The sequence below is a fragment of the Alosa alosa genome, chromosome 13 (assembly GCF_017589495.1).
Source record: "Alosa alosa isolate M-15738 ecotype Scorff River chromosome 13, AALO_Geno_1.1, whole genome shotgun sequence".
NCBI classification, from domain to species: Eukaryota; Metazoa; Chordata; class Actinopteri; order Clupeiformes; family Clupeidae; genus Alosa; species Alosa alosa.
The window spans coordinates 9,639,167-9,660,557 of NC_063201.1; the positions used below are offsets into that span (position 1 = coordinate 9,639,167).

At 45.7% G+C, this 21,391-nt stretch overlaps 1 protein-coding gene across 1 annotated transcript in view; it reads left to right on the forward strand.

Moving 5' to 3' along the window:
* Positions 1 to 20,806, forward strand: part of cobl (cordon-bleu WH2 repeat protein) — a 31,838-nt gene extending 11,032 nt beyond the window's left edge. Inside the window, exons 5-17 of the mRNA XM_048260682.1 lie at positions 479 to 523; positions 2,978 to 3,063; positions 3,431 to 3,511; positions 5,347 to 5,508; positions 6,172 to 6,354; positions 6,416 to 6,998; positions 8,565 to 8,708; positions 14,025 to 14,244; positions 14,680 to 14,795; positions 15,033 to 16,753; positions 18,240 to 18,356; positions 19,209 to 19,478; positions 20,061 to 20,806. Of these exons, the coding sequence (XP_048116639.1) occupies positions 479 to 523; positions 2,978 to 3,063; positions 3,431 to 3,511; positions 5,347 to 5,508; positions 6,172 to 6,354; positions 6,416 to 6,998; positions 8,565 to 8,708; positions 14,025 to 14,244; positions 14,680 to 14,795; positions 15,033 to 16,753; positions 18,240 to 18,356; positions 19,209 to 19,478; positions 20,061 to 20,144 (3,812 nt within the window). The 3' untranslated portion in view covers positions 20,145 to 20,806. The remainder of the gene's footprint in view (positions 1 to 478; positions 524 to 2,977; positions 3,064 to 3,430; positions 3,512 to 5,346; positions 5,509 to 6,171; positions 6,355 to 6,415; positions 6,999 to 8,564; positions 8,709 to 14,024; positions 14,245 to 14,679; positions 14,796 to 15,032; positions 16,754 to 18,239; positions 18,357 to 19,208; positions 19,479 to 20,060) is intronic.
* The last annotated feature ends 585 nt before the right edge of the window (positions 20,807 to 21,391 follow it).

Below are 21,391 nucleotides of genomic sequence, written 5' to 3' on the forward strand. Positions count from 1 at the left end.
GACTAATATTTAAAGAAAGGTTAATCCGAACAATAAATACTGTTTTTTTTTGCCGGTTATCTAAAATTGAAAATAGCGTTTTCACTCCAGAACAAGTGAAATTGATTTTGTTCCCGTTGTTGTTTTGGTTACGTTCATCCAAAAATTGTTTTCGTTTTCGTTCTTTGAACCGTTTCTAATCCCTGATTTCTGTTGGGATAATCAGAGTAGAAGTGTAATAGAGTTGGTTAGTTAAAAAGGGTAGTTCCACCGGCCTTCTGAATCCATTCTGGTGCTTCACGGGACTCTACTGCATCTTCATCTGAGTCCATGTTAGTCTTTGCTGCTGCAGCACAATAAAGAGTGTGTGTGTTATGAGACCGACTGCTTGTCTTTGTCCGGTTCCTCTGACTGTGTTGATTGGATGATGTGGTCCAGCCTACTCAGTGGTCTGTATGAGTCAAGCTCATCTCAGTCTCCCTCATCTGATTGTTTCCAGTTCTGCAGCCTAAAATGGCCTCCGCTCCTGCCCTTAACTACGCAGGTACCCCCCACTCTCCTCTCCTCTGTTCTGTGTGTGTGTGTGTGTGTGTGTGTGTGTGTGTGTGTGTGTGTGTGTGTGTGTGTGTGTGTGTGTGTGTGTGTGTGAGAGAGTGTCTCATCACGCAGCCCTGTCAGTTTTGCCACAACCCTGCGGCAGACACGTCTTCAGAATAACTCTCCTCGTCTTCTCCCCTACTCTAACCACTGGGTGCTCTACGGTTTACTGATGCTTGTGTTGATTTTAAGAAAATACACATCCCTTGTTTTCATAATCCCTCTGTCTGTAACCCACCAATGTTTTTGTTTTGATAGTTGCAGTGATGTAGTGATTTAGGTGAACTATTCGTGTTCTAATTCACTAACAGGATCAATGGTGTGGATTGCAGTTGTAGGGCCCTATCTCGGCGATCTAAAACGCATGGTCACTGGTCCAGTCCACATTGGGGGTGGTTTTGTTATCAAACCAAACGTCAGGCGCCTGCCGCAAAAAGGCGGTTCTCATGTTTCTTAATCACTCATGGGTGTGTTTTGGGCATAACATCCTTTAAACCAATAAAATGACACCTGTCATTCCCTTTAACATCAAACAGTGCATCGGTATTTTGATAGTCAGCGGCGGATTTGAAGGAATCTTCTTGCAAACGAGCCCGTATGGAACAGGTATTCCACTAAACCATGCTTTACTAAAACCTAGCAGCGTATAGCCCACACGCATCTGCACTCATCTATTATTTGAACTCATTGGCAAAGTGAAACTAACTTCACCATGGTGTCATAGTAAAGGATAAAACAGTTATACACAGTTAATTACTTTCACTATTGACTGACAATGGGTTACCATCGAAAACATAGCCTGAAAAAAGCAACACTTACCCAATAATGTTCGAATGACTGAATAAAAAAAACCTAAGGATATTTACCCTGCAGAGGAGTTGCTGCTTACATCTTGTGACAGAACGTCTTCAACCGTGCTTCATATGCGGTTTTTGCTATAGAACAGGTTTTTCTTGGTCAATGGCGAAATGCTTTTTAGATAATCTTGTAAGATTTTTAGATAATGCGCCAAACCACACCTTAGGTTGTAATTGCTACACCCCTGAGCGCATTGTTCAATAAAAGAGATGCACATGGCGACAAATTCGAGTGTATGATAGGAATACGCTTTGCGTCGTGATAACAATATGCTTTGCACTGAGTTTTAGATCGCCAAGAAAAGGCCCATAGTTTGTTGGTGTGTGGAATGACTTTAACACTCTGTAGTGCCATCTGCTGGTAAGACTAGGCACAAGTATTTGCTATTTATACAGATTATAAACTGAATAGGTGGTTGCAAATTATTCCTTCAGATGTTAGAGGGAGTCTAGTAATTCTTTATTAGGACCAGCTCAAACACATCACACCAGAAGAAAGCTGATGCCAGAACAGACATGGCCATCATGATAAGACAGTTCTGGGACAGCTCTGAACTTGCAGTTATCCAGCCGGTTCTCTTCTTCTGTCTGGTGTAGTGTTCTACACACAAGTGAATCTGCTGCATGTTGTGAGAGGGCAACGTCTTTTCTTATGTGGAATCCACCGTCTTGGTCTCCTTCCACTAAAAGTCAACAAGGATTAACTCAATGATAAGTCTATGTGGGATAATTTTCAACCATGACTAACTAACCTTTAAAAACCATGATTTCAACTAACAATAATATTGTTAACAACATACTATGTCATATTATTTTTGCTGGGTGGTCACCATGGTGATAACCCCTCCAGCTTCATATTCACTATGCTGATGCCTTTCTTGCTTAAAGTGTAACTCCGGAGTAAAAACAATCTAAGGTTTATTTATGGCAGTTAACAAATTCAAACTTTTGATTGAGAGCAAAATTACGTTAATTGATGGCGTTTTGAGCTAGGTCGTTTATTTGCATTATCACTGAATGGGCTTACATGTCGCTATTGTATACCACTAACAATGCTCAAAATATAATTACACTTTTGTGGTAGTGAGGTGAGGGTTTCTACAGACAACCCGAAGTATTGTAAACTTCGAAAGTGTACAGAGGTTATAACAAGACCTGTATCTGTAAGAAGAAAATTCCATGGCTTCTTGGTCTGGTATGGTGAAATCAGCGGGCATGTCCGATCAAATCAGCGCTGCGCAGATCTGGCTAAACGTAAGGCATGTTTGTATTGAAAGATTCAGCCAGATCTGTGCAGCGCTGCAAGATCGAATGAAATCGAATCGAATAGAAATCGAATTATAAAATAGCGACGTGACACCTTGCCCTATTAGCATCACTGTAAGCCCATTCAGTGATAATGCAAATAAACGCCACCAATTAATGTAATTTTGGTCTCGATCAAAAGTTTGAATTTGTTAACTACTGTAAATAAACCCTAGGTTGTTTTTACTCTGGAGTTACACTTTAAAGTTCACCTCAACAATAACCTCCTCTCTTCCCAGAATCCACCTGCTCCACCCAGAGTGTCGGTGCTGTGGAGAAGAAAGGTCTTCTGGGATTCTTTAAGTTCAACCGCAGGAAATCAAAGGTGAGAGACAGCAGCCTCTACTTCTGCTCTTACATGACCACGTGCCCCTTCCTGGTTTACAGATTGACTTGAGAATGTTTCAACTGACTGAACATATGCCTAGACAAGCCTTGCCGTTAAATGCTTGTTATGATGGGTATATTGGGGTGGTGGTGGCCTAGTGGGTAGGGATCTAGCCTACCAGCAGCTACCGCTATAATACCCCGGAGCAAGGCACTTAAGCCCAAGCTGCCCCATCGGGACTGCCCCTGTAGTTAGTTCACTGTAAGTTGCACTGTATACGTGCATCAGCTAATGGTAGATAATGTGATGTTGGTGAGGAGCGTTTGTGTCTGGTTTGCATGCTAGCTGTGCGTTCCTGTTTCAGACTGACTCGCTCTCCTCCTCTGACATGGAGGAGGTTGATGGTGATGGTCATGTTGTTGAGAGTGCTGAGAATGACCATTATGTAAGTACTAACACCTGTCCTTTTAAGAGTCAAATTACTAACACAGTCAGCCAATCAGCATGACAAACTCTCCCACTGATTCACAAATCTCTCCTAATGAGTCCTGAAATATTTCCTGAAGTAAACTGATTACCACCAGGACAGGGCACAGCCTGTGATTTCGAGACTGAAGACTTTTGGGAGGACTTGATGGGAAGAGTGTTACTCTTTTCTCTTTTCTGACTGCTACAGTATCACTTCCTTTTTGAAATAGAGGAGATTTTCTTTCTGTACTTACAGAATCTTCCACAGAGGACTGATTAATTGGATTGTTTTACACAAGTCAGTCAGCCAATCACAGGTCAGGATGCAGTCAGTCAGCCAATCACAGGTCAGGATGCAGTCAGTCAGCCAATCACAGGTCGGGATGCAGTCTTGGCTCATATGGTACATGTAGGTCTATTTTTGTCTCACCACCTTGTGTTGACCATGATCAACAGGGCAGATCACAAGACCATGTTTTATTATGCACTGGTCAGTCAGAAAAGTCAGGGCAAAACCACTTAATGAATCTGTCTGCCATTTAGAATAAGATTTCCTCATGCTTCTCTTATGCCTCTCATTCCTTATCATGTTCATTTCCCAATTAATCTAGTTGCGTATTTCCCGAGAAACCGAATCAATTTTTAAATAATCTTTCTTGTCCACCTCAATATACAGCTCTGGAAAAAAATAAGAGACCACTGCACATTTTTCTGATGTCATCATACAGTTGCTGAGTGACATTCGAATGAGTTGACGGTCATATTCAAAATTAAGAGACTACTACAGATTTGAATATAACCATCAAACTCATTCGTATGTCACTCAGCAATCGTAGGATGACATCAGAAAAATGTCCAGTGGTCTGTTAATTTTTTCTAGATCTGTAAATTGTGTGCTGGTCATAAAAGAATAGGTGACCGAAGGTATGCACTTGTGCTTTCTTGGTACTGTAAAACATTGTCCACTCATTGTAAGGTCAGAAGCAGACCTTCACTTGTACTGGGCATTCTAGTTTCCTTTTGTTTTCCTCCCCCAAAAGAGAGAGAGAGAGAAAGAGAGAGGGAGGGAATGCAAGGGTAATGAGGGAGAGAGGCAGACAGAGAAAAGACCTCTAGACACCAGAGATGGCTACACTAAATGACCTTTATCAGTCACAGAGCAGCTCTTGTCCTGGTGAGAAATCCCTACCTCTCCTTTCCTCCCCCTCACCTGCTCCCAGGGGTCCGGCTCGATCAACTTCACTTGCACACTCTCCCCTCTCTCTGTCTCTCTATCTGTCTCTCTCTCTCTCTCTGTCTGCCTGTCTCCCTTCCTCTCTATCTTTCTCGCTCTCTTCCTGTCTTTCTCTCACTGTTTTCACTCTTCTTCTTGTGCATGTGTGTGAAATCCTCCTATATAATGCCCACAGGTCTGTGTGTGTGTGTGTGTTTCGGGCATCTGTTCTGACATTTCTTTGGTACTGATCAGTCATCATATCTGTTCCAGATTCAGCTGTTGTTTGGGTTTCATGGCCTATTGTGTGCTGTGTGGACACCACATTCACACCATGGCATATTTATTTAGATCATCACACAGATCTACACACCATTGGTTTTGCATGTGTGTCTATGTTTGTATTTATATGGGATTGTGTTTTATTGTGTTTTATTTTATGTATGTATGAGTTGTCTGTGTGAGAGAGGTGTGTGTGTGTGTGTGTGTGTGTGTGTGTGTGTGTGTGTGTGTGCGTGTGCGTGTGATTGAGTGATGTGTGTGAGTGAGTAAATGTGTTTTGCACAGTCCTCTCACCCTGTGTGGCTGTCAACTCTCAGGCCCTATCAGGTGTGAGCACAAGTTTGGAGGCACGGCCTAGCACTCTCGGCCAATCACAGTCAGTCATGAACATCAGCAAGATGTCCCCCAAAGTGGAGCTGAAGAAGAGACGTGCGCCAGCCCCACCCCCCACCACACATCAAAGCTACGACAGCCTAGGGGTGAGCCACACACACACACACACACACACACACACACACACACACACACACACACACACACTAGGCTTGTGCAAAATTCCAGAATTTAATTGAAACGGGCTCTTAAATTCCAATTCAATTCTTGAATTTCACTTGCATTTCAATTGAGGTAGCAAACAGGAAGCAGAATTGCAATTCGAATTGTGCACAACCCTGACACACACACACACACACACACACACACACACACACACACCTCAAAACTACGCCAGCCTAAACGTAAGCTACACACACATGCACACACACAGACACACACACACACACACACTCACATATACACTTTGGAGTTATGGAAGCTATACTATACCCCACTCACCTCCCCAAACACATTTAATAACAGACCTAAAGAGACTGTCCAGTGATAGAATCCCCTCAGTTTTCCTGAAGCTGTGCTATACCAGTGCTGAGGTCACTAGTTCATGGACTGGGTAGTGCATTCAGTGTAATCTAATAGTTGTAAAAAATAGTGCTTTAAAGTGTACTCCCTGGCATGCTCGTCGTCCAGGACAGAAACTCTTTTGAGAGCAGGAGAAGCATGAGTGTTGATTGTGTTTGTGGCCCTGGTGGCCTTGGTCTAACCCTTAACTCTCTGTCTCCCCCTGCTGGCCGTGTGCTGTCCTGCAGATGCATGCAGGCTGTCCCTCCACTAGCAGCCTGCTGAAGAAGCGCAAGGCTCCCGCGCCCCCTCCCACCCCGGCTTCCCATTCGCCCACCCCGACCCCGACCCCTCCGATACGCAGTAGCCCTGACAATGTCCCCAAGGCTGCCCCTCCGGCCTCCTCTGCCCAGGCCACAATTTCCGTTGCTGTGGCAGCCATCACCCACCTTGACTACGGTCGGCGTTGCCCGTGGCGGCGGTGCGTCGTAGCGGCCGTCAGGAGGCGACTTTCGGCGTCCGGAGGTGAGCGGTGCCAGCGAGGAGTCGGAGCGCGCCGCCCTCTGCAGCTCCAGCAGCTCGCAGGCCGACTCGGTTCCCAGCAGCCACCTGGACGAGGTCGCCACCAGCAGCCAGGACGAAGAGTACGAGGAGGAGTATGAGGAGGTGGACGAGGAGGAGGAGGATCTGGAGGTGGACGAAATGGAGATGGAGCTGCAGGTGCTGCAGCAGCTGCAGCAGAGGTCACGGCAGCAGCTGTCCCAGCCGGTGGTGGTGGAGCGATTGCAGCACCGGCAGCAACCGGCGCAACTGCAGAGCCAGGGCCTCCGAGAGCACCAGGCCTCGGAGCCCAAAGCGCAGACACAGACACCGAAGCCACAGACACCGCAGCCACAGTCGCCGCCGCCTGCACAAACGCAACCTCCTCAGCTGCCCCAGGGTCCAAAACAGCAGGAACAGCAGCAGTCGGAGGAACAGCTGCAGGACAGTGACCGCAGCACCACGAGCGCAGAAACCGGCTCCACCGTCAGCCTGAGGATGGACGAGTCCGAGAGCAACAGGCATAGCGCCATAGGTGAGCTCCTCTCCACAGTGGTCACAGGGTTGTCAGATGGTCAGAGTAAAGCCTTATTCGTCTCAGTTTTGTGTTGTGTGTCTGCACATGTTTTACAGCAAATGGAAAAAAAATACAACAAAACATTTTTGTGTACTGTGTGACACATGTTTAACAAATGTTTGCTTGCTTAAGCGCTGCTTGTTCTTTTGTTTGCTTAAAGGCAGCTGCTATATGTGTTTGATTTGTCCATTTCTTGATTATTTGTCCAAAATATTTGATTTCCCTATTGTGGACGCCAGGTCTTGTGCCGTATTGATTCTCTGATTTCTTTAACTGATCAAAAGTTTTCTTTGAATTACTTCCGGTCAAAATTCCGTGGACGGATAAAACAACAGTGGACTAGGATCAGTGGACTAGGATATCCTGTGTTCTTTGTGATCTTTGGTGTGATTTTGTTATGTAATAATCAGCCAGACTGGCATCTCACAACATGGTCTTGAGCTCATATAGAAGCTACGCAGACATTCACTAAATTAGAGATATAGTAGTCTCACCAGCCTCAAACACACCAAATCAAAACAGGGTTGCCCCAGTCCGAGAAGAACAACAGAGTTGGGGCATGTGTGGGCATTACACTATACATGTAGGTCTCTCTGGAGTGGTCATCTCTTTCTCCTACCCACACGTGTGATGAAGCTCTCACCTCAGTGAAGCAGAAAGATCCAGCTCTCTACACGAACCAACACATTTCTGGGAAGGAATTCATGCAGTGACATGGCGTGCTCATTTCAGGAAGTGCTGACTGCTGTGCTATTCTAGTCTGGCATTTAAATATGTCCAGCTTCATCGATCATATATATATATATATATAGGAGAACTCCTGACAGGAGGAAGCCATTAGGTCTAAAGGCCAACGCCCACTGGCAGCGACACTCGCGTGTATGGATTTGGCGCTTAAGAGACAGGACAGTTTTTCTAAAAGTTGCTGTTGACATGCACCAGACGCCGTAAGTGTGCTTCGCTCTGTTAAAAGCGATGGAGTTCTAAACTCTGGCATCACTTGACACGCATCAGTAGGTGTTGGCCTTAAAGCCATCGGTTCTAATGCCCATCGGATCTAAAGCCCATTAGATCTAAAGCCACCGGATCTAAAGCCCATTGGATCTAAAGCCATTGGATCTAAAGCCCATTGGATCTAAAGCCCATTGGATCTAAAGCCATTGGACCTAAGGCTATTGAATCATGGGTTTAGTATTTGGTTAAAGTTCAGGTTTAGGGTCGTAGTTAGTAATTTGTAATAAAGTACATGTTCATGAAGTAGCTAGTGACAGTAATTATGTAAATACATTGTAATAAGGATAATACCTCAGTTAGGTAAAAGCCTTTCTGCTACATGCTAGGCTAGCTCTCCCTCAGGTGAAAGCAAAAAACACTGGATGATGGTCAGTCAGGCTCTAAGCGGGTCCCTCTCCAGTTCTGAAAAGTGCTATATCCTAGAAGTAAAAAGTCATCCTTCCTTTCCTCCAAGGAAATCCTACTCTCCCGCAATCTGACCTCTCAGTCACCCTCTCTCCTCTCTGCCAGACGTGGGGCGACAGGTGCCAGTCAAGCCCCGACGGACATCGCTAGGAGACCAGACGTCACAGGCGGCCTCCGCCAGCCCAGCCCTCATAGACCGCAACTCCCACAATGCATCACCAGACAGCTTCACAGATATGCCACAACACTGTAGGTCCCACACTCGCATTGATTGATTTGAACCTGAACGAGGTTTCCATGACAACTACAAAGCGCTAATCAAACTGTAGGAGGTGGGATATATAGCATTAGCTGGAGGCTAGTTAAAGGTGCAGCAGTGATTTTAATTAATTGATTAATTTTGCCAAACAAATTGCAAATTGCGCCCATCCAGCTGTCGGTTTAGTGTATGTGCTACAAAAAGAAAAATTGTGATGTAAACATGGTGTACTGAGCCTTAAACAACAGCCATGTTCTGTGAAACCGAATGGGTGGACTGCATCACTGATCACTCATCAGTGAGCTGTGGGAGAGATGTGGCATTTATCTGCTAGATCTCTTTCAAGGAGACTTGCTATCAGAGTCTCGGTTTGTAGTGATCACGGTCAGATTTATAAATGGACAATCCTTGATTTTGAGTTTGGATTGTACACACATATGGGGACCTGTCCTCTTTCCCAATAACCGTCACCCGAAACCTTCTAATACTCAATCATTTTGACTCTCCACTCCTCACGCTTGCTTACTGCTGGCCTTTTTTCCATCTCCTCCATCCGTCTCCACCTCCTCCACCCACTCACTCACACTCCACCTCCCTCCTCCACCCACACACTTGCTCTCCTCCACCCACTCACTCACACTCCACCTCCCTCCTCCACCCACACACTCACACTCCACCTCCCTCCTCCACCCACACACTTGCTCTCCTCCACCTCCTCCACCCACACACTTGCTCTCCTCCACCTCCTCCACCCACACACTCGCTCTCCTCCACCCACTCACTCACACTCCACCTCCCTCCTCCACCCACACACTCGCTCTCCCTCCACCTCCTCCACCCACACACTTGCTCTCCTCCACCCACACACTCACACTCCACCTCCTCTCCACCCACACACTCGCTCTCCTCCACCTCCTCCTCCACCCACTCACTCACACTCCACCTCCCTCCTCCACCCACACACTCACTCTCCTCCACCTCCCTCCCTCCTCCACCCACACACTTGCTCTCCTCCACCTCCTCTACCCACACTTGCTCTCCACCTCCTCCACCCACACACTCGCTCTCCTCCACCCACTCACTCACACTCCACCTCCCTCCTCCACCCACACACTCACTCTCCTCCACCTCCTCTATTCACACACTCGCTCTCCTCCACCCACTCACTCACACTCCACCTCCCTCCTCCACCCACACACTCACACTCCACCTCCTCCACCCACACACTCACACTCCACCTCCCTCCTCCACCCACACACTTGCTCTCCTCCACCCACACACTCACACTCCACCTCCCTCCTCCACCCACACACTCGCTCTCCTCCACCTCCTATTCACACACTCGCTCTCCTCCACCCACACTCACTCACACTCCACCTCCCTCCTCCACCCACACACTTGCTCTCCTCCACCTCCTCCACCCACACACTTGCTCTCCTCCACCCACACACTCGCTCTCCTCCACCTCCTCCACCCACACACTCGCTCTCCTCCACCTCCTCTATTCACACACTTGCTCTCCTCCACCTCCTCCACCCACACACTCGCTCACACACTCGCTCTCCTCCACCTCCTCCACCCACACACTTGCTCTCCTCCACCTCCTCCACCCACACACTTGCTCTCCTCCACCCACACACTCGCTCTCCTCCACCTCCTCCACCCACACACTCGCTCTCCTCCATCCATCTCCATCCATCCGTCTCCACCTCCTCCCTACCTGTGTCTGCCCATAGCGGGTCATCTCTGGCAGGAGTCTCCGCTAGAGAAGTTTCTTCCAGAGGCTGCTGCTGTTCGTTTATCTTTTGCATCATTTTCTGGACTAATCCAATCATTGTGTTTCTTTCTCTCCATCCCTGTGAAGAGGGATGCTACTCAATTCTTCAATTCTGCCTAACGCGTGTAATCAAATCAGTGGCATCAGATGGAAATTAAGTCTTTAACGTTTGTCTAATTGTGTCTAGTCTACTGCTATGTTCGTGTGCATGTCAGTATGTGCCCATGTGCTCATAGTAGGTTTGTGTGTCTTGGTGTCTATGGTTGTATGTCTGTCTGCTCATGGGATTTTGTCTAAATGAATCTGTGTGTGTAGATGCACTGTGTGTGCATCAGCTCATTTGTGCTTGTTTGAGTTTGTGCAGCAACCTTCTGCTGCTATTAACTAATTATATCAAATACATTACTCTACTGTACTCATAGTTATAGTATTCGGCAATGCATTAAATTAACAATAAATTAAGATTCAATTTGCATTGAACATTTAACCAGCCAAAAAATAGCTCCTGAAGTCTCGATACTAATAATATTGCTGCTTTTACCAGTAACTGCACTTCCAAACTATAGTTTAAAATGGCTTACGTCAGTGTGGCTCAATATGTGATCTTACAAAGAAGGACATCAACTTGTAGAACTAGGCCTTAACCCCACTATGACCCTGTTGAAAGCAACACCAAAGAGTTTTTTTGTACCTTAAAATAATGTTTCCAAAATCGTTTCAGTGGTTCATCAACTCATAACAGGGTGAACGGCACTTCTGCATTCGCCTCGTGACAATCTATTGGCTATAACCGCACTATGCAAGTTTGCCAGATCGGGTAGCGTATCTGTAGTTCGATGGAATGAGACATAAGAAACTACAAATTTGACTTGCTTCTGATGTCGCAATACATCATACTTTCATAAAATCATGCAACATACTCTACCTTGTTTGTGGACATCATTATTTGCAAAGCCGGTGCTGGATAAACAAATAGCGTACGTGCGGCAGAGGAAAAGTGCTTTGGTGTTGCTTTAATGTATGTCGTTATAAGATAAGTTGTAGTAAAGACTTTCAGCCACTAGAGGGCATCTTTCTGTTCTTTAAGCAGAAGCATGAGAGTGCTTGAAAGTTCCCTCCCTTCTGTTCCTCTCTTTCTTATTTGTTTCTTAATTGTTCTCAATGCCTCTTAATGGTTTCTTGCTTTGCTCTCTCTCTTTCTCTATCTCTCTCTCGCTCTCTCTCTCTCTTGCTCTCTTCCACTCTCTCTCGCACGCCTCCATCTAATGCTCTCCATCTCTACCACTGACTCTTGCATTGTTATTCCTCCCTCTCTCTCTCTTTCTCTCTCTCTCTCTCTCTCTCTCTCTCCTTCATCTCTCCACATCCACCTCTCCCTCTCTCCTCTACAGTGTACTGCTGTGCCCCTGTCTCCTTGCGTTCGAGTCGCCGGTGAACAGGATAAAAAAAAACAGACTCCTGTCCTCCTCTTCTTCTTCTTCTTTCTGCTCCCTCCATCCTGCTCCCTCCTCCTCTGCTCCTCTGCACCTGTCCGCCTTAGTGGCCTTCAGAAGCCACCTTCTCCTGCTGCTGCAACTCCAACTTCTCCAAGCTGTCATCTCAACTGACCTCCACCTTTGACCTTTTACCCTGTTTGTCCTTCTGGTTGTCATGTGAACATTTGACCTTGTTGACCCTGTGTCTCCTGGTTTTGATGTGAACATTTGTAAATGTCAGTCTTTACAGTGCCTTGGTCAGGTGTACTCTGCTCATGTGAAGCTGTATGTCCTAGGCAATACCTGGCAATATGGAGAGGAGTGTTATAGAGAGCCTTCGGAAGTGTCTTTCTGAACAAATAAACTGCATAGTGGGATCACATCAGCAGAGGAATCTCTGTCTTAATGGTGATAAATGTTGGGTCGTTGGTTGGTGCAGGGAAGGTAACGTATGGTGATATAATTGTTAGGACAGGGGTTTCTTTTGTGTTTATGTTTGTGAATGAGATAATTAACTGTCTTTGAGTTCAGACCTGTTCTCAGAGCTGCTTTTGAAGCACTCGAAAGTCACGCATGCAAAGTCCTTTGGCTTGGTAACTAAACATGTTTTCATGATGTTTACATGAATGTATAAATCACCTACAAAACATTAAGAAGGACAAAAATATGTTTCTTTTCCTGTTCTGTCCAGCAGTTAAGTCTGGAAGAGCAGTTTTATTTGCAAAGTAGTTTCATTTTACTGTGTTAAGTTCAATGTTTTCATATTATTAGTTCCTAAGGACATTTATTAGGTCTCTCACTTGCATGCGTGCGTTAGTGGTTTGCATTATTTGAGTCTGTCAGAATTGAGATACAGTATGTTCATCAGGGGGATTCTACTCTCCTATGACGTTGTTGTGGTGGAGCCTGTGTCACAGTATAACTGTAAACATGGACTGCAGGTGTCATTATGTCCCAATGTAGTCTTTTCCAGCACATAATGCATCAGTCAGGTAGAAGTCACCATGAGTCAGAAATCCTACCAAAGCCTGTATGTTGGGAGAATGTAGGTTTGTGATCCTATGCATGCGGATTGCCTACAAAAAATATTTTTTTGCACTTTGTTTTTAAAGTATTTTCACTCATTCTGTGTGGAGTAGTTTTTTAAATTGAATCTGGTTTTGGCCAATAAAGTTCAGTATCTTCGCACCTTGGCCCATAATGTTATCAGGATTGTGTGTTTTTCTCTCTGTATGGGGAGGGCTGGGCTGCCTCAGGAGCTTATGTTGGGATGACAGTGTCACATAAGGTACCAGGAGATGCAGGAGACCAACAGAGATAGACTATATATTACACTAAGCCCTTATTCAGGAAACATTTTCAATGTTTTCACACTTATAGACACACTTAACAAAACAATGCAAAGTTCAAATAAATTCTCATGGAACATAGTCATGTGAGGGACAGATGATCACACTTGAAGTACCCACTAATAGTCCAGACGATGCACTTTGTGGTTCTGTGGTTTGAGTCTGAACACCTTGTGAATCCGTTATCAGTGCCAACTGGACTAAAGGTTTTGCATGCTTTTAGGAAGGTAGCTGCTTTTGGACCAACACTCCATAATATTTATAATGCAGTGTTGGGGGAATTTGTTTAGCTTTAGCTTTTACTCTGTGAGTGATATGTTTGCTTTTTATTTCTTTATAATTATGATTTGTGTAATATCTTACTTTCTTCTGTTACCTTTCCTTTCCACTCTGTCTTCATTTTTATCATTAACCACACACACACACACACACACACACAGAGAGAAAAAGAGAGACAGACACACACACAATGAAAATACATATTTTGTAAAGTAAAAAGTAAAAACAAAAGTACCCAATTGCAATTAGTGCATGATCTATAATAATTGTCATGTTTGCTAATCCTTTAGTTCAGAAAGATAAGATGGGACTAATGAAATAGTTCTAGTGATGATGATAATGATGAACATGTGGATGGTAGTGCTAGTGGTGGCTGAGATGCTAGTGGTGGCTTGCTGATGGTGTTTGTCCCCTGTGCTGCTCCAGCGTGGCTGCACTCAGCTCGTCCAACAGGGGGTGCTGAGGTTCCAGTGGACTCTGCGGAGACGGGCTCAGTAAGCAGTGGCAGTGGGAGCTTCGCCGATCAGGGCTACGCAGAGGAGTCGTGCCCCCTGAGCTCGCCCTCTGACCTCACGCCACCCCGAGCCCCGCGTGACCTCTCCAGCGACAGCGACGAGGGATGCGCCACCTGGAACTCCAGTACCAGGTGTGCCATGTTACGCTAACTAACAAGAACAGTGATAGTGTCACCACAAATCATCATAAACCAACAAGAACAGTGATAGTGTCACCACAAAACACCATACACCAACCAGAACAGTGATAGTGTCACCACAAAATACCACAAACCAACAAGAACAGTGATAGTGTTACCACAAAAACATCATCCACCAAAAAAAAATCATACAGTACATTAACAGCATATCAGTAGTCCTTTGTAGTAAGTCTCCAATCTGCATCTGCAGATCTCCACATCTGATGTGAATGAAGTCAGTTCATTAATACTGTTTTAGATCACAGAGTGAACACTACATGCATGATCATTCTCGTTAGGCTGTATAGTGAATAGTGTAAAGACAGGGAGCAATAGTCCCGAGTCATGCACATGTAACTGACCTGTTTTTTTCCCTCTGTGAAACAGTCAAGACTTGTACCGGAAGGGTCAGTCAGGCAAAATAAAGGACAGCTATGAGGAGGACCCCAAGCTGATGGCTCAGCTGCAGCTGACACTGGCTGATCTTGATGCAGAACTTGCAGGTAAAGCTCTGGACCATAAAGGAACAAGTGATTACATATGGACAGTGTTCTCGGCACTTGACTGCTTCTTTTTCAGTTTACTTACAGACTTTTTATTTACTTATTTTTATATACAGTTTAATTTACCAATTATTGCAATTTGACGTTTTTTTCACAAATTAATAGTTCTAATGTAGGCTGCTTATGTGTTTTAATTTCTAATGTAATGTGTTTGTGCTTTACATTGTGGTCTGTTAGAAATGAACCAGAGCAGTGAGTGTCCCTCTGAAGCTGATGACGTGATCCCTGTGTCTGTTGTCGACTTGGTACCCGTGACAACCATCGGTGAGGTGTTGGACATACAGCTGTCCAACAGTCAGAACAAGAACAACAACGCCACCTTGTGGCCGGAGCCTGCATTGCAGCCACGTGTGTCAGTGGAGGTGAAGGGCTCCAGGAGCACACAGGAGGTCAAGCAGCCGGCCCCAGACTCAAAAGACAAGACGCTGAAATCTGAGCCACCTCTCCGTGAGAGTAAAGCAGTGGGCTCAGCAACAGGGACCAAGCCTCCTTCTGCCAAGAACAGCTCAGTGGTGGCTCCTGCGAAGGCTCAGCCTGTTGGTGGTAGCCAGAGCAATAGAGTGCCCCCTAGGGCTCTGGAGCGCAGCAAGATCACCCAGATGCCAGCCTCCCGTTTCGGCACCAAGACATTCACCATCGTCCCGACCAAAGTTGCCATGCCTAGCAGCTCACAGAACCAGGGCTCGCTCACCCACGGCGCCATCAAGATCGATGAGCGGGGCAACATGGTCAAGGGGCATGGTGTGCAACAGTGCGTGGGCACACCTGTGGCACAGGGTGAGAAGGAGGAAGCCGCCGTGTCTAGCAGCTCACAGACCCAGGGCTCGCTCACCCTCGGCGCCATCAAGATCGATGAGCAGGGCAACATGGTCAAGGGGCATGGTGTGCGACAGTGCGTGGGCACACCTGTGGCACAGGGTGAGAAGGAGGAAGCCGTGCCGCTGCGCGAGAAAGCCAAAACCTTCTGGACATCCACAGACAAGCAGGAAGCCACGACTGCCACAAAAGCAACAACAAAAGCAACAACAACAACAACAACCAAAACAATAGTCATCCCTCCGCCGGCCCCAGGCGGGGCCACGAGTAAACCTGCCGACAAGCGTCAGGCAGAGACAGCGGCCTGGAGCACTGTCTCTGGGATAAACCATTCCTCCACAGCCAAGGGTGGCAGCCAGGCCTCCCAGGGTCCGGAGAGCAGGCCTCCCAGCTCAGAGCCCACGGGTCCAGCCCAGAGGGCCACGCCGAGCGTCCAGGACCCCAGAGACCTGTCCTTCCTGAAGCCCCAGAGGCGGACGTCCAGTCAGTACATGGCCACGGCCCTCAGCAATAAGCTCACCGTGCGGCCTGCGGCCAGAGTAGACGGCATTCAGGAGCAGCCTGAGCCTCCAGCCCAGAAACCTTTTATAGAGGTACGAACGGCCACCACGGCCTCTTTTACCAGCGTTACAATTAAGGAATCCAGTGGCTCATCCCAGGGGGGGGTATCGAAGGAGAACGGTTCTGTTCCCAGCTGGACCGCTCTGAAAGGCCCGCAGGCCTACAAGAGTCATACCTTCAACAAGCAGACTTCAGTTGAGCCGCCACGTCTTCTTAAGGAAGGTGCAGGGACGGTATCTGATGTGAACTCAGGGGTGGTCAACAGCAAGGCAAAGCTAACCACCCATGAGGCTACTAACAGATCCAGTGCGACTCACAACTCATCCTCTGCCCAGCCGGATCAGAACCCAGAGCCCTGGGCGGCCCCTGGAGTTCTGGCTGAGCCCAACCAGGTGAGCCCATTCGGGCCGGTGAAGAAGTTCCGGCCGGTGATCCAGAAGTCCGTGGAGAAGGATACGTCTCTGCACAGCTCGCTGATGCAGGCCATCCAGTCAGGAGACAACAAGGATCGCCTCAAGAGGGTAAGCACAGATAGGCACCTGCTGCACAGTTACCTGTGGAATACACCTACAGTTACAGTTGCCTTGCAATTTACTTTACACCGCTTTTCTGCAGTGCCAAATCAGAAAATGTTGGGAGTGGGACGCTTAGTAAAATGTGAATAAAAACACAATGTAATAATCTGCAAATGTAGCTGAACAAAAGAACACAGACAAGATATCACATGTTAAAAATGACAAATTTGACTATTTCATGAAAAATATGTTAATTTTGAATTTGATACCAGCAAAAAAAACTTAACAAAATGCAAACGTAACAAAATGCTGGGAAAGTTGTGATGATAAAGAAAACAAAAGGAAGAATGTTTCACAACTAATTAGGGTAACTGGCAACACGATTGGGTATGAAAAAGAGCATCCCAGAGAGGCAGAGTCTCTTAAAAGTAAAGATGTACAGGTATTCATCACTCTGTGTAAAGCTGTGTGGACAAATCATGAAACAATGTAATTTTAATGCCGCATGCCCATGAAATTGTGAAGTATTTGGGGAGTTCATCATGTACAGTACATATCATTAAAATATTCAGAGAATCCAGAGAAATCTTTGCAAACAAGGGATAGAGCTGATAAACTATATTGGATTGCCGTGGTCTTTTGGACCTCAGATGGCATTGCATTAAAACCAGACCTGTTTCTGTAAAGAAAATCATTGTATGGGCTCACGAAAACGTCTTAGTCATGGTCTATGAGCACAGTTTGATACTCAATTACAGAATTTAGTATAATTTATATAATTATTAATAAATATTATAAATAAATTATAATATATTTATAAAAATATATTAAAAATAAAAATAAATTAAAAATAAATATTAATATATTTATATATTTTGACTATGACTATCATATTCATGAAATGGTCAACATTTTACTTTTCAACATTTGATATGTTGTCTATCTCGTTTTTTTCTGCTAAATATGGGTATACAAGACTTGTATATTATCACATTCTGTTTTTATGTGCATTTTACACAACGTCCCAACTTTTTCTGATTTGGCGTTGTACAGTATGTAAAAGTGTATGGATTGACAATGTACATTTATTGTCATACATATGCACAAGTTAATTGCATCCATTTACATTTAAATTTACATTTACATTCTTGAATTTCCCCTGGGGATCAATAAAGTATCTATCTATCTATCTTTAAAGGGGCATTGTGTTTGTTCAAAACACACAGAAAGAATTTAATTGGCAGCATCATTTAACGAAATAACCATTTTGACTTCATTGTCAAAAAAACGACTCAGCTCTCTGTCTCCCTGTTTGGATTGTACTTAAGAGTACTTAGTACCTCAATACTGAGTCAATGGAAGAGCATCATCACAAACTCAAATCCTACAGAATTGTACTCATAGCTCCTTTAATGTTCTGTGGTATAGTTGCATTTCTGTGGTGTAGCATGAAGTTGAGTTCACACACCTGTGTTTTCCTCTTGTCGAGCAGGTGAACGAGGCGTCGGCTGGGAGTGGCCTGAAGAAGCCCGCCCTGGTGGAGGAGGAGAACACCCAGTCCGCCCTCCTCTCCGCCATCAGGGCCAACAACTCCAACCGACTCAAGAAGGTGCAGCCTCGACACTCACAACTACAGTACACTAGCCTACTCACAGCAACACATAACCTACACTAGCCCCACCACCACACATAACATACACTAGCCCCACCACCACACATAACCTACACTAGCCCCACCACCACACATAACCTACATCACCACTACACATAACCTACATCACCACTACACATAACCTACACTAGCCCCACCACCACACATAACCTACATCACCACTACACATAACCTACATCACCACCACACATAACCTACACTAGCCCCACCACCACACATAACCTACATCACCACTACACGATAACCTACATCACCACTACACATAACCTACACTAGCCCCACCACCACACATAACCTACACTAGCCCCACCACACATAACCTACATCACCACTACACATAACCTACATTAGCCCCACTACACAGAACCTACATCACCACCACACATAACCTACACTAGCCCCACCACCACACATAACCTACATCACCACCACACATAACCTACATCACCACCACACATAACCTACACTAGCCCCACCACACATGACCTACATCACCACCACACATAACCTACACTAGCCCCACCACACATAACCTATAAACCTATAAACACCACAATTATAATGGCTGATCTGATTGAAAATACAGTCTGACTTATCGCTGTCTGTAATATCTGACAAACCATCACCAGATGGCATATTTTTATTCAGAGAATAACATACTTCACAAATCCTCAAAAGACAGAAAACAAGCTTAGTTTGATTAGATGTGAAATTTGACTTGTTGTGACTGAGACTGGTGTCCGTGCCTCCTTAGAGGTCGAGTTGGTCTGACTGTCCTTGTGTCCACAGACAAGGTCAGGGGCAGCCAGGGAGCTCGACCGCTTCAGAGCTACAGAGTCAGCAAGTGGCTGTCAGAACCAGACCTCTACTCTTCAACACACCTCACTTCCGTCAGCTCCCGCACCTGTGCCCACAGCTACCCCCCCACCCCCTCCTCCGCCCACAGCTGCCCCCCCTCCCCCCCGGGTGGTGCTGCCGTCAGTGGGGAACCCAGAACAGACCCGAGAGGCTCTACTGGATGCCATTCGCTCTGGGGCTGGGGCCAAAGGTCTGAAGAGGGTGAGTGTCTATCTGCAGTCTGCATGACAATTACAGTATACAGCTCTTCCTCTTCTACAGTATATATGTATGCACTATATAGATAATAAAACATTTCACTAGAGGAACCCTTTGTGGACAATAGGAGCTCCATAGCTGGACATCATTACAAAGCTAACTCTTGGATTTGGAGTGTGCTTGTAAAGTGTTATTAGCTAACTATCCAACACTAGCTTAGATACCGGTAGTTGTTATCGGGGATGGCAGCACATGTCTAATCAACATTCTTTATAGACCCTTTCAAGAGAGTTCCATTATCTGTAATCTCATTATCTAGTACTGCTGGGCAAGCACACTTTGCACTAAGCAGTCTACTTCACTCCTGATATGGAAATGATATGGGAAATAATCTTCCATTATGATATAAAAATACAGTGGATATTTTAAAATTGTATACAAAAGATACTAGTGTGTTAGGTGAGAATGGGCTACAAAAAGGCTTCAAAAGTGTTTATTGGGTAACTAATCAATAGCAACGGTTGTGGTAAGCAGCAGTTTGCCAACTCCTGTCCAGAGAGGTCTGATGCCATGCCTCTGCTCTAGGTGCCTGTGGCCACTAAAACAGTGCTGGTGAACGGGAGACTGGGGACCATGACCGCGTCCTGCTCACTCTCCCAGGGGCTTTAGACTGTGAGCCGTGGGAGTCTGGACACGCTGCAGGCACCAGACGGAGAGGAGGCCAGATGACAGACAGACGCTGGTGCCCCCTGCCCTGATGTCCGTCTGTGTTTAGTTTTTATTTGTTATTATCTATTCCGAAATTTGCTGCTGCTATAGAGTGCCAAGAATCACCGCAATATCATTATTATATTCTTATCTACAGTCTTATTGTCATTATCATCATTCTTCTCATTTGCCAGGCTAAAATACTGAATGTTGTGTATGAGATTCTTGACTTTTGTCCATTATCTGCAAAGCAGTGAGTTTTTTTTAATGTTGTTGAAAATACACCAGTTGCATTTTATATTCTTAGTAAGATACGAGACAGTGTATGGCAACTCTGTTATTGTGATTGACCAACATTCTTAGAACACTGGATGCAACGTGGCATCAAACATTCCAGCACACACTAAGCAGGGCCCGACAGTTTTCATAAATGACACAGACATTGAATTCTAGACGTTGCTCATGCGCAGGCAATACCGGTAAGACCTCTGGATACACCTTAAACAACTGACCATTACAGTCCTCAGCCTAAAATATATATATTTAAGTATACTCTTTTGATCCCGTGAGGGAAATTTGGTCTCTGCATTTATCCCAATCCGTGAATTAGTGAAACACACAGTGAGGACACACTAATCCCGGTGCAGTGAGCTGCCTGCAACAACAGCAGCACTCGGGGAGCAGTGAGGGGTTAGGTGCCTTGCTCAAGGGCACTTCAGCCGTGCCTACTGGTCGGGGTTCGAACCGGCAACCCTTCGGTTACAAGTCCGAAGCGCTAACCAGTAGGCCACTGCTGCCCCCATATAGTGTTTGTCTAGCCATGTTTCCCCAACAGATGACCAGAGCACGTCCAGCATCAGAATGGATGCCTGATGAACCACGGTTGCAGTAAACCCGTAGTCGCAAACGTGTTCAAGCTGCTGTTGGTCAGATAGCAGAGCATCTGATTAGGTAGTACAGTACCTAATGCCTTAAGCAAACTGGCCTGTTATTTAATAACCTCATTTATATATTTGTTATTGTTTTGAATGAAATGAACCTCACAGATGTCCACACACACACACACACACAAACACACACACATACTTGACAGTGCCTACACTAGAACGAAAGACACATTGGTGTCCTGAGCTTGCCATATGAATTAGTAGAAGTGCTATTCAAGGCTAATTTATGTGAAGGGACACCTGTCATTGGCAGGCCAGTTC